Source organism: Oryza brachyantha, chromosome 2, assembly GCF_000231095.2.
Source record: "Oryza brachyantha chromosome 2, ObraRS2, whole genome shotgun sequence".
Taxonomy (NCBI): domain Eukaryota; kingdom Viridiplantae; phylum Streptophyta; class Magnoliopsida; order Poales; family Poaceae; genus Oryza; species Oryza brachyantha.
In genome coordinates, this window is record NC_023164.2 from 2,866,281 (window position 1) to 2,881,873 (window position 15,593).

The 15,593-nt window shown below is 41.8% G+C and overlaps 4 protein-coding genes across 4 annotated transcripts; 3 read left to right on the top strand and 1 right to left on the bottom strand.

Annotated features, from left to right (window-relative positions):
* Nucleotides 1-391: 391 nt before the first annotated feature.
* Nucleotides 392-4,952, top strand: LOC102708028 (glycosyltransferase BC10-like). The gene is made up of 11 exons (XM_006646893.3): nt 392-687; nt 986-1,464; nt 1,571-1,669; nt 2,233-2,333; nt 2,412-2,483; nt 2,868-2,958; nt 3,150-3,230; nt 3,735-3,791; nt 3,873-3,995; nt 4,098-4,136; nt 4,389-4,952. Exons 2-11 carry the CDS (start codon nt 1,081-1,083, stop codon nt 4,515-4,517), a joined length of 1,176 nt encoding a protein of 391 aa, XP_006646956.1. The 5' UTR covers nt 392-687; nt 986-1,080; the 3' UTR covers nt 4,518-4,952.
* An 806-nt stretch (nt 4,953-5,758) lies between these two features.
* LOC102722650 (60S ribosomal protein L27a-3-like) lies at nt 5,759-6,414 on the top strand. Its single transcript, XM_006648299.3, has one exon. It carries the CDS (start codon nt 5,814-5,816, stop codon nt 6,252-6,254), a length of 441 nt encoding a protein of 146 aa, XP_006648362.2. The 5' UTR covers nt 5,759-5,813; the 3' UTR covers nt 6,255-6,414.
* Nucleotides 6,415-8,295: 1,881 nt separating this feature from the next.
* LOC102722932 (putative clathrin assembly protein At5g57200) lies at nt 8,296-12,520 on the bottom strand. The gene is made up of 15 exons (XM_006648300.3): nt 12,405-12,520; nt 11,967-12,036; nt 11,778-11,875; nt 11,531-11,669; nt 11,301-11,428; nt 11,112-11,204; nt 10,974-11,024; nt 10,817-10,882; nt 10,664-10,729; nt 10,038-10,118; nt 9,810-9,881; nt 9,546-9,713; nt 9,375-9,453; nt 9,056-9,174; nt 8,296-8,948 (listed from the first exon to the last, which is right to left on the bottom strand). The coding sequence occupies exons 1-15, from the start codon at nt 12,483-12,485 to the stop codon at nt 8,529-8,531; spliced, it is 1,731 nt and encodes a 576-aa protein (XP_006648363.1). The 5' UTR covers nt 12,486-12,520; the 3' UTR covers nt 8,296-8,528.
* Nucleotides 12,521-13,166: 646 nt separating this feature from the next.
* LOC102708307 lies at nt 13,167-15,284 on the top strand. Its single transcript, XM_006646894.3, has 2 exons — nt 13,167-13,558; nt 14,877-15,284. The coding sequence occupies exon 1, from the start codon at nt 13,255-13,257 to the stop codon at nt 13,537-13,539; it is 285 nt and encodes a 94-aa protein (XP_006646957.1). The 5' UTR covers nt 13,167-13,254; the 3' UTR covers nt 13,540-13,558; nt 14,877-15,284.
* Nucleotides 15,285-15,593: the final 309 nt, after the last annotated feature.

Consider the following 15,593-nt stretch of genomic DNA (forward strand, 5'->3'; position numbering starts at 1 on the left):
ATGTTATTCGCTATTGGAGACACACCAGGAAAAAAAAGGCAAATATTCAATCAAATATAGGAAGGCCATGCTCTTCTTTTTCCGTGGATTCTTGATTTTCATCGACGCATTTTCTAAATATCCTAAATGGTATGCTTGGCACAAAAGTTTTTCAATAGAAACATTATTCACCTGACCTTTATAAATAGAAAATTTAACTTTATACTCCTATCCACTTAATTCATTCAGTCATTTATACCCTCTATCAGATAATCCAAGCACATAAGATGATCTGGGCTCTCCGATCCAGATCGGACGGCCAGGATCCCCTCCAAACTGTCCTCGCTAGAACCGAACTCGCCCTTACTACCTCAAGGCACAACACAACACAACACAAGACCAGAGGATCCCAAAATTCCCAACCCCACCACCCTCTCTCTCTCTGTCTCTCTCTCGGACTCTGACTCCGATCTGCGGAGAGCCGGAGGAGGAGACCGCCGCCGCCGCCGCCGCCGCCGCGGTTGCTCTTCTCTCGTTCTCTCCGCCCGCCTCGCCACCTCGCGCGCGCGCGCGAGGGCGCGGCCGGGGACGCTGTGGGACGACGGCGTCCTCCTCGCCTTCCCGACCAGCCTCCTCCTCCTCCTCCCCTTGGAGAGGTGGCTTTCGTTCCGGTGGCCTCCTCCACCTCGGGGTCGGATCGAATTCGAGGTATTGGTTCTACCCGCGGAGCTCCCCCCTCTCTCCCCGATGCTGATGCTTCTACTCCTGCGGTGATTGATGAGCGGGCGTCGACGCGTCGTAGATTGGGAGATCCGTCTGGAGCTGGGCTGATTCCGTTCGTCCTAATCACTTTTACTCCCGATTTATTTGATGAGTTGGTGATGCGGTATTATTGATGTCAGTTTGTTTCCGAGGATGTTTCGGGGGGCTTTGTTGATAGTTTAGCTGTGCTATGGCACTTTGAATGTGATTGATGGATTAATGCGGTGGATGCCTCGCGTTGCAGGAAGAGGCGGAAGGTGTAGCGCTGCTGCCCCTGCTTGGAGTGGCATGTAGTTTTTTTTGCAAAGCTTTGGTTATGATTCGATCAATGGCAAGGAGATGAAGGTATCGCGGGTGTGGCAGCGGGGCAGCAAGGACATGACAGCCATGTCCCCTCCGCGCCAACGGGGCACCGCCAAGAAGCCCATGTGGATAATCGTGCTCTTGTCGCTGGTTTGCGTCGCTCTGATCGGGGCCTATGCGTACCCTCCGCGGCGCTACTCCGCGTGCTACTTCTTCGCTTCGAGCGTCTGTACTCCATTCAAGGACTGGCTCCCTGCTGTGGCCCGACGGGAGCGAACGGATGATGAGATTATCTCATCTGTGGTTATGAGGGATCTCCTTACGATGCCTATGCCTGTATCGAAGAATCCAAAGATCGCCTTGATGTTTTTGACCCCAGGTTCACTGCCCTTTGAGAAACTCTGGGAAAAATTCCTACAGGTGTGGTTCATAAATACCCGTCATGTGACTTCTTTCTGTAATTATAGTGTGTCGATGAATCAACACCTTGTTTCAAAAATTTCTTTGCTTGAACTTCTGTGTGCAGGGTCATGAGGGTCGATATTCCATTTATATCCATGCATCACGTGAAAGACCTGTACATTCTAGTTCTTTGTTTGTTGGCCGAGAGATTCGTAGTGAAAAGGTACCAATGTCCAACCCCACTCTTTGTACTTGTTTGTTTCTTGCTTTATCTTAACTCATCTGCTTAGTAAGGTGTTGTGAACAATAAGAAATGTCATTATGCATTGACAGTTGTTCCATCTGTTCACCAAGAAAGAAGAAAAAAAGGTGTTATTGCCTGGATTAGTTTTTAGTGCCTATAAGTGAAATTACATTTGTAACCAATGATCTGCATACAAGGCAATCTTTTAGGAAGGAAACTCTATTTTCTTTTAATAAAGAAGTAAACAAATTCAAAAAGAAGACCTGAGCCTGGGTGGCTGGGTTATACCCCACCAACTGAGGTAGGCTTAGTTCCTTCCTTTCTATTTTTCTCATCTGGCATTTACTTCCAGTGTTTAGGAAACTCCACGTTGACTCTCCTAGTAGTACTCCTTTGTCCTTTGCAGCAAATAAGCAAAAGGACTATGTTTTTTCTTTTGAAATCTTGGGCATCAGTAATTCATGTTGTTGTTTTTTACATCTAACATGATATTCTATATTTGTTTTGGAGAACTAAAGCATTACAATATCTTTGTACTGCAGGTTGTATGGGGGAGGGTTTCAATGGTTGATGCAGAGAAGAGGCTGTTAGCAAATGCATTAGAAGATGTTGATAATCAAATTTTCGTCTTGCTATCTGACAGGTTTTTTAAAAAAACTGTGCCTGCAAAAAATCGTTTTTGTTGAACTATTTTAATATTCTTTTCTTTTTTGTTTGGCAGCTGTGTTCCGCTGCATACATTTGATTACATTTATAATTATTTGATGGGAACGAACGTCAGCTTCATTGATTGGTGAGAGCCCTAAACTCATATTTTGATCCTTTTGACAATAGGAAAAAAAAATCTAGTACATACAAGGGTAGGGAAGAACTACTTCTAGAGCCTGTAATTCCGATTTAAACAAAGATTTTCATACATTGACGATAACATCACAAATTTAATTTCAGTTGGAAATTTGGTATCCTATTTACAGGAGAAATGACCGGGAATATGGAAATTAGGAATATTTCATTATGTGACCAATGTAGGAGTACCCATGTTACATGATACATCATAAGGATTGTCTAGAAATGTTGATATGTTTTGCATTAAAGATTACAATGCATCAAAAACAGGTCTATGATCACTACCTAATTTTTGATTGCCCAACATGTTTGTTTCATTGTATGCCATCAGCTTCCTTGATCCTGGACCACATGGAAGTGGAAGATATTCTGCGGAAATGTACCCTGAAATAGAACAGAGGGACTTCAGGAAGGGTTACCAGGTACATCTTTTGCAGTACTACTTCAGAATGTTGACTATTCCAAAGACTGTTAGGTGCTTCATATATTCATGGTTTACAGCCATTCAGTTAAGTCAGCGTCTTGAGAAACTAGGGCATTTGTTTGTGAGCCTGATGATCATTCACTTCCATCTTTTTATGCATTGCTGAGTTTGTTTTTATTTGTATTGTAGTGGTTTACTGTAACACGAAGGCATGCTTTACTGATTTTAGCAGACCACCTGTACTACAATAAGTTTGAGCTGTATTGCAAGGTATGTTCCTCAACGTATTGTTAATGGTTGATGCCAGTAGCATGTATACTTCATTTCACGTGTACAGTGTGCAATAACTAAGTTTCCAATGGGTGACCAGTTAGAGCCTAGTGACCAGTTAGAGACTGTTATTTGGTAGCATTCAGATAATTAGATACCGATGCTATTATAGAGTGGAAGAAAAATGGAAATAAATACATCTTCATGTTATTCACTGGGAACTAGCCAGTAACTGGCATCACAATAGTTACTGGGGTTTATCCTGAAGTTGGAAATGAAACCATGGTGATACTGTAAAAACAATAGAAGTCCAAAACTAGGATGTTTGTTGAGATCCGAAGTCTCGAACTTCTATTGGTCTTGTAAAGTTTTAGCAGAGACGATAATTTGGAATGGCCTGAAATTTGGAACATTAGAAAGACTTCTGCCATTTGTTCTAACAGCTTGAGCTAAAACAAAAAAGGGTTATAAAATCATGTTTTTTCACTTTTTTGTGTTTTACAGCCAGCAGAGGGACGCAACTGTATTGCTGATGAGCATTATTTGCCAACCCTCTTCAATGTTAGTAAATATTTTGAATTGATGTTTAGCTTTCTGCTTGGCCCCTTGCTTTGTTTCATATGCTTTCACTTTAATCCACAGATGGTTGATCCTGGTGGAATATCAAATTGGTCAGTCACACATGTTGATTGGTCTGAGGGAAAATGGCATCCAAGATCGTATAGAGCTGCAGATGTTACCTCTGAACTCTTGAAGAACATAACGGTATGCTCTAAATTGGTAAACGAAGACATGCTTTTGTCCTTTTGCCAATTGATATGGCCTCTATGTGTTCCACACTTACCAATGTACTTTACTGTTGTGTAGGCTGTCAAAGACAATTTCCATATTACAAGTGATGATAAGGTAAATATAGCAAGTCCTCTTTTCACCCAAGTACAAAACACAAATTTAATATCACTAGGATTTTGGTTACGTATGCTGTATTCATGTACTTGTCTGCAAACGCCCATGAAGATATTTGCTTTTCTATGTTTGCATGCAGTGTACTTGAGCAATTTTACTGAAAACTTGGAAATGTAGCACCTACTTGGAATATTGATGTGTACATTTATCTCTCTGTTTTTTTGAACTTGTGTACATTTATATGTACTGCAGAAAGCTGTGACAACGACCCCCTGTATGTGGAACGGAACAAAGAGACCATGCTACCTTTTTGCTAGAAAGTTTTACCCAGAAGCTCTCAACAACCTACTGAAGCTATTCTCCAGTTACACATCCACATGAGTTCTACACGATTCTTTGCCTTTGGCCTAGGATTCCCCTGGGATTTACTTTTCTTCTTCTGCTTTATGTAAATTGTGAAATCGATACTTAGCTGCGTAACACAGATCCAGGCTTGGCCAGAGAGACATGTCATCGCTGCTGCGGCAATGGCGATGTCTTGCAATTCTGAGTCCCTAGGTAGGGCTGAGGCGATATTTATTTAGTTTTGACACAGCCCTCGTTGTAACAAGTTGTGCTCTTTTTGTATGTTGGCTACGAGCTCTTCACGTCCACATCTTCTCTCTCCTTTCTAATTGTTCCCTAGCTCCCATCTGTTGAGGAATAGGGGTTTTGTCAGATTGAACTGTTATTATATGATCCATTCTTTGTAGGCATGAAGAGATTACGACACAACACAACTTTACAATTAATCTGCCCTCCTCATTGAGTTGTGTTGGCAAACTTCCTGATTGTCATGCCCATCTTTCTTTCTTTTTGTCTGCTGCGGAATGGTCGTCTGCACTATTCAATAGTATAGCCAACTATTGGCTCCAATTTATTTATAGCCAATCTAATAGTTAATTTATACAATAGCTACCTATAAAACATATATCACCATGTCTCACATGTTATACACACATTGTGTATTAATCAATTTATACAATAGCTACCTATAAAACATATATATCACCATGTCTCACGTATTATACACACATTGTGTATTAGAGTCCGTGCTTCAGCTGACTATAAATAGTAGTTCACTTTTCTCTCTTCTCTTGTCTCCTTAAAAATATATTTACAACTGGCTTATAGCCTGTTGCTATTGTACCTGCTCTAAAACAAATTATTTTAATACATCTGATCATTATTTTTAGAGGATGGATTATTAGCATGATTAATAAGAAAAACGGCATATAAAATTATTTAAATACCCTAAAAAAGGATGGATCATTAGTGCATGATCACTATTATAAAACTGAAACAACAAATTTCTCTAATTTTTTAAAGTAACTTGATAAGCTGGAAAAGAACACTGTCAGGCCAGTCTGAATGAACTCTCGCTCTTACTAGCCCATTCCAACTCCTCAGAGCAGCCCATCACGAGTGAGCGCTCAGCGAGAGGCCCAGCCCATCTCGCCCACCCCCGAAACCCTAAATCCCCCGCATCCAACGGTCACGATCACCCCTCCTGAAGATCCAACGGTTGATACCCCCTCGCCGAGCGCTATAAGCACCCACTCGCTCGCCTACCTCGTCTTCTTCCTCCCCACCCGCCCGTACTCCCGCCGCCGCCGCCGCCGCCGCCGCCGAGCAGCCATGACGACGCGCTTCAAGAAGAACCGGAAGAAGCGCGGGCACGTGTCGGCGGGGCACGGCCGCATCGGGAAGCACCGGAAGCACCCGGGAGGCCGCGGGAACGCCGGAGGGATGCACCACCACCGGATCCTCTTCGACAAGTACCACCCGGGCTACTTCGGCAAGGTCGGCATGAGGTACTTCCACAAGCTCCGCAACAAGTTCCACTGCCCCGCCGTCAACGTCGAGCGCCTCTGGTCCATGGTGCCCGCCGACAAGGCCGCCGAGGCCGGCGCCGGCAAGGCCCCCGTCCTCGACGTCTCACAGTTCGGCTACTTCAAGGTGCTCGGCAAGGGGCTCCTCCCCGCCGACAGGCCCATCGTCGTCAAGGCCAAGCTCATCTCCAAGGTCGCCGAGAAGAAGATCAAGGCCGCCGGCGGCGCCGTCCTCCTCACCGCCTAGGTTAGGTAACTTGGAGGAAGGGGTTCTTGCCATCGACATTATCTAAGCATCTAGTTTTTTTTATATCCATCTTGTTGTGTCTCGTTGAAACACAAAAGACTTCTTTATTTAGCTATTCTTGTGCCTTTTTTTTGTTATGGAAACCTTCATGGAATGTCTACTCGCATCTATTCAGCATGAGTTTCGAATTACAGGATCATTATCAAAAATATGTTTGCGGCATGTCATGCTGATTGCTTCTAATATTAGGGTTTGCCTTGTTTAGTGTGTTTTGCCATTTTGATCTGAGATGGCAACTTGGCAAGCACTCTCCCTCCGATTTAGGTTATAAGATGTTTTGAATTTTAATAGATTCATCTATGGACCAATATATGTGTTATGTATATATATGTCAGGATTCATCAGAATTCCGAAAAAAACCAAAACATCTTATTAGCTGAAAAGGAGGCAATAGTATACATCATTGTGCAGGTTTATTATCTTGGTGACACCTAAATTTCGTGATGCACTGCCGCATGGTGTGTCACCAGGTGTTACAGTGGTTTAGGTCAGTTGCTTTAGTTGCAAAAAATTGTTTTATAACTGAATAATGTGCATAAGGATGCAGTTCACTTTAACTTGTTTTGTTGTAACCTTTTTGTGGCATTCCTTGAAATTTGCGATGGGATGTGCTCGGTATCAGATATCGAGGTCAGCCTTGTTGCTAGGATTTCTGTCCGTGACGATGCTGTGATCCTGTAAATGGTGATCACTACTGCTTATAATATTCTGCAAATTCTGGAGCAGGAGACTGAATTTCACAGGATACTCGACCACCCTAGCTAGTAAAAATGCCATATATCATGTCATGCAGTCCATTCTGTCATGGTTTGTTGAACCTGTTGTAAATTAGGCCGTAATACGACAGTATGAATACTGCAGTTTTGTTCTTATTTCCGGATATGTCGTTCTCTGCAAAAACTATTGTTCACAATCTGGCAAATATTGCTGTTAGCAGTCTGAGCAGCAAAGAAAAATGTTCCATTTCATCTTTCTGTGTACATAGGTGGTGAACAACCAGATCACTGTTGTTTGGCTATTCTGAGTGCACTGTCGTATGGCTTCAAAATTACGTTGCTGATTGTAACTATGATCTCAAGCATCGACGATATGATAATCTGTTGAATGCCCTGTTCCTGTATGAGAATGCAGCGTTTCATAAAAAAAAGAGCTTCAAAATGTCCTCCAAAACTTTATATTTCTTAGGGGAATAAATTTGCTCATAACATGATGAATTTGGAAATGACTACTGGACTAAGGTTTTAATAATAATCATAAATGAATTAGTACCTTGTGTGCCACACACTAACGGGAATAGAGCAGCAACAATATGATTGCTAAGCCCTATCGCTCGAGCATTGCAGACTGGTGTTTATCATGCGTGGGCCTTGTTTATGCTCTGGTCAGGTTCGACCTTCGCAAACCGCTGACCGAATATTCGAGTTCTTTCCAACATATTATTGCCCGGTTTTTAAGCGTGGTATATTTTTTTGCCAAAAAATATAGAATTTATCACATCATCTTTATCGGGTAGACTTTTAGTTTTCTAATAGTTAATTTTTATTGTGTGTACTTTTAAATAACTGAAAAAAATAGATAATCTTTACCTTTCATTAACCAAAAGAACATACTTTTTCTCTGCTTTTATGCTTCTCAAATGATTAAATGGTATGTTTTTCAAATATTTTCTAAGTTCACCTTCACATTTCTAAAATAAAATTTCAACTTTATTATACTTTATCTTCATTTTCAGTCCACCCTAGGAGATTCCAAAGGCAGGTGAACTCTCCAATCCCCCTCAATAGTATAGCCAATTACTAGCTTTAATTCATCTATATTCAATTTAATAGCTAATTCATACAATAACTAATTATAAAATATATACTATCATGTCGTCATACACACATTGTGTATTATAGTTCGTGCTGTAGCTGACTATAAATTTATAGCTTATTCTTTTCTTTTTTTTTTATCTTCTTAAAATATGTTTATAGCTATGCTATAAATAGCATGCCATTGTACCTGCTCTAAATACGATCATGGCGAAGTACCTTGCCTCCAAATGCACGTAGAGCAATCATCGCCGCCGTCGACGAGCGCTAATGTGGATATTGCAGTGCCGATATCAGTAAAATGCGGACATTGCAAGAGAAAGCAAGATGTCAGAATTACATCTTAATTCTCAAGTTATCTATGTTAATTGCTTGGGATCAGCAACAGCAGGACCGGCCAAGTTCAAAGCAGGCTCGAATGGCCTTGTTTTGGAGGGGCAGGCATTGGTACAAGGTCACTGAAAGGGTCACCAAATGGATTGGAATATCCAGCCTGAGTTGCAGGGTACATCTGATGCTGCTGGTAGTAGTACATCTCATGTGCCTGAAAATACATGGTCTGTATCTGTTGCTGATCCTGGAAATGATGCAGCTGAGGCTGGTAATAATACTGTTGCTGGTAGTACTGATGCTGCTGACTCAGCATTGCCAGCTGGACATTCGACGGCGGCGCGAAGCTGCTTGACGTGGCGAATGGATCGTTGGTGACGAAAGGGTTGGCTGCTCCTCCTGTGCCACCATTGTAGGTGAAGCTGGCGATCTGCTGCCTCCTCGCTTCGTCTTCGTAGAGGCTGTCGAGCAGCAGCTTGTCAAAACCTCCAGCCTGTTTGGTCAGATGCAATCTTGTGAGTAATTTAACTGTTGATGATCAGTTCTTGAAGTTTTTAGACATGAACAATGCTATCTGAAAGTGTTAAGGATTGTTCAGACCAGTCTAGGTTGAACTGCTTGGCTAGTGTGGCTGCTTGGAGCAGTGACCAGTGCCAGCTCCCAACCAGATGTATTGCCGGAAAACAAGTCTTGGCAAGTTGATGCCTGGCTTTGATCACCTGCAAGCAAGGCCAGAACACTGATGGCATTTCTGGCTCATAAACTCTTTAGCAACCACTGAGCTAAACTACAACTAAATTTAGCTGTCCAATGTTTTGGTTTGTCCGTGTACATTCGTGTTGGATGTAGAGGTCGGGTTTTAGTACATAAAAAAGTGGCCAATGTTCTGTCATTTTGAAATTGATATTGCTGAATATACCTGGTGCCACAATGGCTAGTGCCAATGCATTGTTTTCTTCTAGTTCTGCAACCAATGGATTCACCTCTGCATCCAAGTTCTGAAAGATAAAAAAACATGGACAGACTCAGAGGAGCAGATACTGTATGTATCAAAGCATAATGGAGCAGAGAAAAGGTTGGGGAAGATTACTAGTAGATCTCCAGTAATTTGGGGTGGCTCTGGTTCTTGTTCAGGCTCAGGTTGAGGCTCTACTTCTTGTTCAGGCTCTGCAGGATCATCTTCCTCCTCTTTCAATGGACTTTCAGGTTCCTTTGGAGCTTCTTGGTGGTAGGTCAGTAGCTTCCTCTCATCATTCTCCTACTTTGGCAATAATAAGATTACACAAACGAAATGGTACAAATATAATTGCATCAAGTACTTCAACACTTGTTTCTGAAGGAGAACTGCACTCACCACACCCTTAATCAAGGGCCGAGGTGCTTCTCGGATGTACTCTTCCATTGTTGCAAGGAATGATGGGGGTGGCTGCAGAACAATGTGGAAAGAATGAGCATTAGAGATCCAAAATCATGAGGTTGTGGCTGAAATTCATGAAGCTGTTTTGCCATCTTGCTCCGACTAAGACTTGAGATAACTTGTGAGATCAAGATGACAAGATGTTAAGACTAAACATGAACTGACCTGCCTTAGAGTAGGAAACTGAAATGTCCTGGCAAGCTCAAGTTCTTTGCAGAAATCGTAAAAGTCAGCAAGATTTTCTGCCTGTGCATTGCACATGTCATGAGGTTGGCACCATTTTCATGAAAGATGTAAGGGTGGATGTCCATTATAACTGCCTCAACTATTACCCGATTCTAGAAATCAATCTTCGACTATAAAATCAGATATTTTGCACCCTTCACCTATCAAAAACCAGTTTAAATACCCCCTATGCGCAATACCACCTGGTTTTAATGGTGGTTTTACCAAAAAAAGGTTTTCTTCCAAGTATTATGTTCTTGCCATATATGTTTTTTCAGCATGTCTTGCTAGTTGGGTGCCATATATGTGCCCATGTTAAAGAAATTAATTGATTACAATGCCAAATTTTACACAAAAATACACTTAAAACTAGGTGGTATTACCGTTAAGGGGGTATTTTAACTGGTTTTAATGTTGAGACGTGTACAATATCTAGTTTCATAGTTGAGGGTTGAAATCTAGACTTGATTAATAGTTGATGGGAGCCAAACTGGACTTCAACCAAAATGTAAATACACCACGTTTGCTTGAATTCAACAAGACCTCAGATTATAAAATTAAGATACCTGATGGCCAGCTCGTTTATAGATAGCAAGAGCCTTGAGAGCATCATATTTTGGCATGTCAAAGAACTGCATTATCACATGAGGAACCAGAAATGTACATCTATAATTCAGCCAATAATCTTTGTAGGAGAATGTCATGAAAAACTACTTTACCATATCAACAAGATTGATGATACCATCATTGATTGCACAGTAGATCTTGAAGCTCTCCTTCAAAACCTAAACACACGTGAAGCCACCACATGATATTTAAGTACATATAACATGTTGAAAAAGGGAACTAACCTATGCAAGATTTTATGCAGATTACCAGGGCTAATGCATATTGGATAAGGTAGTTCGTGCCGGCTGCTCCTTCAGGCTGCAGTGGCAAAATTATGGATGAAACTAGTGAACAACACCCAACAAGATTACAATGGCATGCTTGTAAGACAAGGGATTATCAAACCTGGCAACCCATAAGCCTGAAAAGCAGCTGCTGCAAAGCAGGCAACTGCTCCATAAGATCAAGGCAAGGCAAGGTTCTGGTTCTACTATGTGCCTGCATTTTGTCAAGATCACAACAATGCAATCATCACATAACTCATTCATGGTATTGGCAAAATTCCCATTTAAAGGGTGACAAGATTAATGTTACCTTGCTAGAACATTGAGGAGATTTCATCAAACGCTCGGTTTCGATATCGAATTTCAAAACTCTAAAGCACTCGAGCCGTTCCTCCAGGAAGAACGCGTAGGTGCGAACCCATGCGGAGCAATCCCAAGCTGACAAAAAATCAAAGGATATGTTTAGTTGAGGTATCATTTGTGTCCTGAAATCGACAGTTGCTTCTGTTGCATTGATCACTACGCAGGAAAGGGAACCACCTAATGGGCTTGAGTCATCCTTAAAGTTTGCCATCTGCAAAACATTTCCCCTATGTGTGTAGGCTAGGAACTCTTCTTTGAATGTAGGATCACCTTCTCTCAAGAGCCTATGTAGCACTATCAGTGTCTTCAATGCAACCTGTAATGTAACTATATTGTCATCAACACAGAACATAACTTTGGTAAACAGAGGGATGGGGATGAAGAAGACAAGAATTAAGAGGAGGACAATGAGAACAAGACCCACTATCCAATTCTTTGTCTTAGCCAATCTTCTTGACAATGCATATATGCAATATTGAACATCTGCTCGAGGGCGGTTTATCGAGGTTGCGAAGAAAATTTCTGTGACAATGCGAAAAAGGAATTGTAATGTCACCAGCTGAAAGAGAGAAAAAAAATCTACCATTGAGCTACCATATGATGGAGTACTCACTTCTAACATGCCTCTCCTTTGGAGGGCACTCCACATGGTTGGTGGCCTTTACAATTGCAATATCCAACTCCTGCAATCCAAAAAAACCCAACAGACAAACCATGGTCAATTCACCAAAAGACAACAAATTCTGCATTGCCATTCGATCCAGATACATACACAAAGCAAGCAACAACATTGCTAGTTTGCTACACCCCCAATGCGCAACAAAACGAAAAAAAAAAGAAGAAGAACATGAACACAATTTCTACAGCAGCCACAACAAGAAAGTACTTCCTCCGTTCTGGGATTGTTTAGATTTATCCATATAACAACGTGTATGTTTCGTATATATGTCTAAATTTATGAATGCAAACAGAGGGAATGTAAAGAAAAGAAAAAGAAAGCAGCGAGCACTAGCATGATGATGAAGAAGAAGAATTGAAGAAGAGGAGGAACCTTGAAGTCGCTGTTGACCTTGGCGAGGCCGACCTTGGTGGAGTCCTTGAGGGCGCCGTAGGCCTTGCGCCATGACCCCATGGCGCCCTCGCCCTCTCCCTCTCCCTCTCCGATGATCCAACCCCAATCATACTGTCTTCTTCCCGATTAAACTCCCCTCCGCCTAATTTTAGGCTTCCCCCCACATGCGTGCGATCCACCGCGCAGCTCTCGCAATCCCACATGTTTATTGCTCCCTCCCCGTTGCCGGAAATTTAACGATAAATTTGTTATTCCAGTAGGTGTTTAAAACAGATTTATGGTTCGCGGTATATAACACGTGTGTTTAAGTGATAAATCTGTTATTAATATTGGTAAGGGTGAATACCCCCTCCCCATTGCAGCCTCGTATGTTATCATACCATGCTTTTCAGCGTTTGAGATTATAGAAAAATATAACGATATTTTCAACGCAAAGCAAATATATTCTCACGGTATATTCATTGTTTTTATTTAATAAAACTAATCCAGTGGTGTGGTTGTGGCTGTAGTTGTCTATTATAAATTCAGTCAGACTTTAATAAGTTTGGCTTTTTAAATAAAAAAATAAGTATGTTGTAATATGAAACGAATGGATTACTTATCTAAAATGCAATTAATAAGTCACTAACATGCGGAGATAACTCCCACATGCCAGTTATACGATGGAGGGGCACAATTCTGTAGCGTAAGCCCATGAAGGCCCGGCCCGGCCCAACAACTGCGCGAACAAATCCATCCCTTTGTCTCCTACTCCCGTCTCGGAAAGCCAGCGACCCCCACCACCAAACCCTAGCCGCGAGGCGGACGCGAGGAGAAGAGAGATCCATCCATGGCGATGCGGCAGCTGATCAACGAGATCCGGGGGATGAAGGTGCGCGACGTGCCGGGCTACATCAAGCCGCGCCTCAGCTGGGAGAACGTCAAGAAGAGCACCGACCAGGCCATCGACCGCTACATCGAGAAGTACATCGACACCAGCTCGCCGGAGCCGCTCTTCCACGTCTGCTTCGGCATCATGGCGATCTCCTACCTCGTCAACCTGCCCAAGGAGCGCCGCCACCTCGCCCACCTCGAGGAGCTCGAGAGGCAAGGCGCCGCTGCCGCCCACCACTAGATCCCGGGTATGTCTCAAGGTGAGATTTTTTCGCCCGTCTCCTTGCCTGATCTGATTCGAACTAGGCTGGTGGTGCGGTATGATGATGATTGCGTGCGATCTAGCCGCGTCTCCGATGCGTGGACAGGGGAACACGGTTAGATTGAAATTGTTAAGAAGGAGAATTGGGGAACACGGTTAGATTGAAAATGTTAAGAAGGAGAATTGGGGAACTGGCGATTTTTTTGGGGGGTTCCACGGGTGATTGGGAAATTTGGTTAATGTATACTGCTCCATCAGTACAATTGAAGAATTGAATTGGTTTTGCGGGAGTAATCAAATTATCGTTTTAGGTACTTTTAGTATATTATATTCAGGAATTCCTGCAACACAACAAAGTTCACCTTTTTTAGGATATGCATATCTCTGTTCTCAGTTGTACAGATATCTATCAATTTTAGGGAACTCACACTTTGTTGTGCCTCCTTATCAGGAATAAAGTGAAAACATGTTTTAATGTAAAGCATGGAGTGAAGCATTTTTGGGTGAATGGATGCAGTTGGTTATTAATAATCTACTAGCTGATGATTCATCTTTTGATGGCTATTATAGTATGGGATGTGATGAGAGTCAGTATTTATTGCTTGATTCACTGCATAAGTGGCCTTGTTTATGTCTTCTTTGTTTAATTGAAATGAAATTTAGTTGAGAAGCTACATATGTCTACCAGCATATTTAACTAGTCTTAGTATGTGAATAATCTCAGTACTATGTAATCACAGTAGCAGCATTTCATGAAACCTGATCCAAAGCAGTGTGAGTTCATGGCTCTAGTCCACATTTCCTTGCTTGTTTGTTAGGTTGAGGATTGGTAGATGTTCTTTTGAAAAAGAACAAATAGGTATTGTTTCAGACAGTTTTTTTTTTTGTTGAGCTTCAACGACGCACATATGTATGGAGGTTTTTTTTTCCCCTTGTGGCTTACCAAACGCAGTTTGCCTTTTGGATTATATATGCACTTACATGTCAAATATGCCGGTTCCCTGTGGATGGCTTGAGGTGATTTAGGTGTCATGTGTGCACTTACATGTCAAATATGCCGGTTCCCTGTGGATGGCTTGAGGTGATTTAGGTGTCATGTGTACCTCTCTGTTTTGTGTAGAGAAACTATTTGGTTATAAGAAAGATTGTACAAGTTCATGAGGGAAGGTCTGCAATGCACCTTTTTATTTTGCAATGCCACTTGCCCTTCCATGCTCTACCTGAATGTTCATGATTCAGAAATCATCATACGAACCTCACTGCAACTTATGTAAAAGCTCACTACTTATTATGTTTTATCTATTGCTGTATTTCAGGACTTGGAGCTTATCTGTGGTCAGCTCTTTTATCTAATGGAATTTCTGTTTTCTTCCACCGATGAGCTACCAGAAATTGATGTTCATTTCATGGTTTATTTTGTACGGGAAGGCAGCAACAAACTGTCCAGTTTGTCAATATGCTCGTATGCATCTTATCATAAGCAACTTCAAACTAGGAAGTGCATGCATTGTGATTAAAAACTTTTTCAGTTAATTGAGCACAAGTGTTTCGTGCTATACTCTTATGACAGTTTTGTCTGCCTTTTGATGTATTTCGCTGCCTTTCTGGACTTGTAGAGATAAGCTTGCTCAACTTTTCTTTCTGCTATATTTTGCTGCAGTTGGTACGTCGATAAGTCATATGTGGTGCTTTTTGTGGCCTTCTCAAGGTTGCAAGCTTTCGTCTAATTTTTATCCGTGAGCATATAAAATTTTATCACGAAAGATGGAAGCAATCAAGAGTTTTTGGCACAAGAGCTGCGTTTATTCCATACTGGAGTTTTTGGCACAGGAGTTTTTGGCTTTTGTGCGCACATTTCTCAAACTGCTATAAAAAGTTTATATATAAAAGCTCATTCTTCTCTTTTTCTAAAGTATATTTTTATTAGAAATGTATGGTTCAACATCAACATACGCTGCCATCACATCTTGTATGGTTCAACATCAACTATGGTGTCATCACGTCATAATGAAATTTAGCCCGAGAGCGTAAAT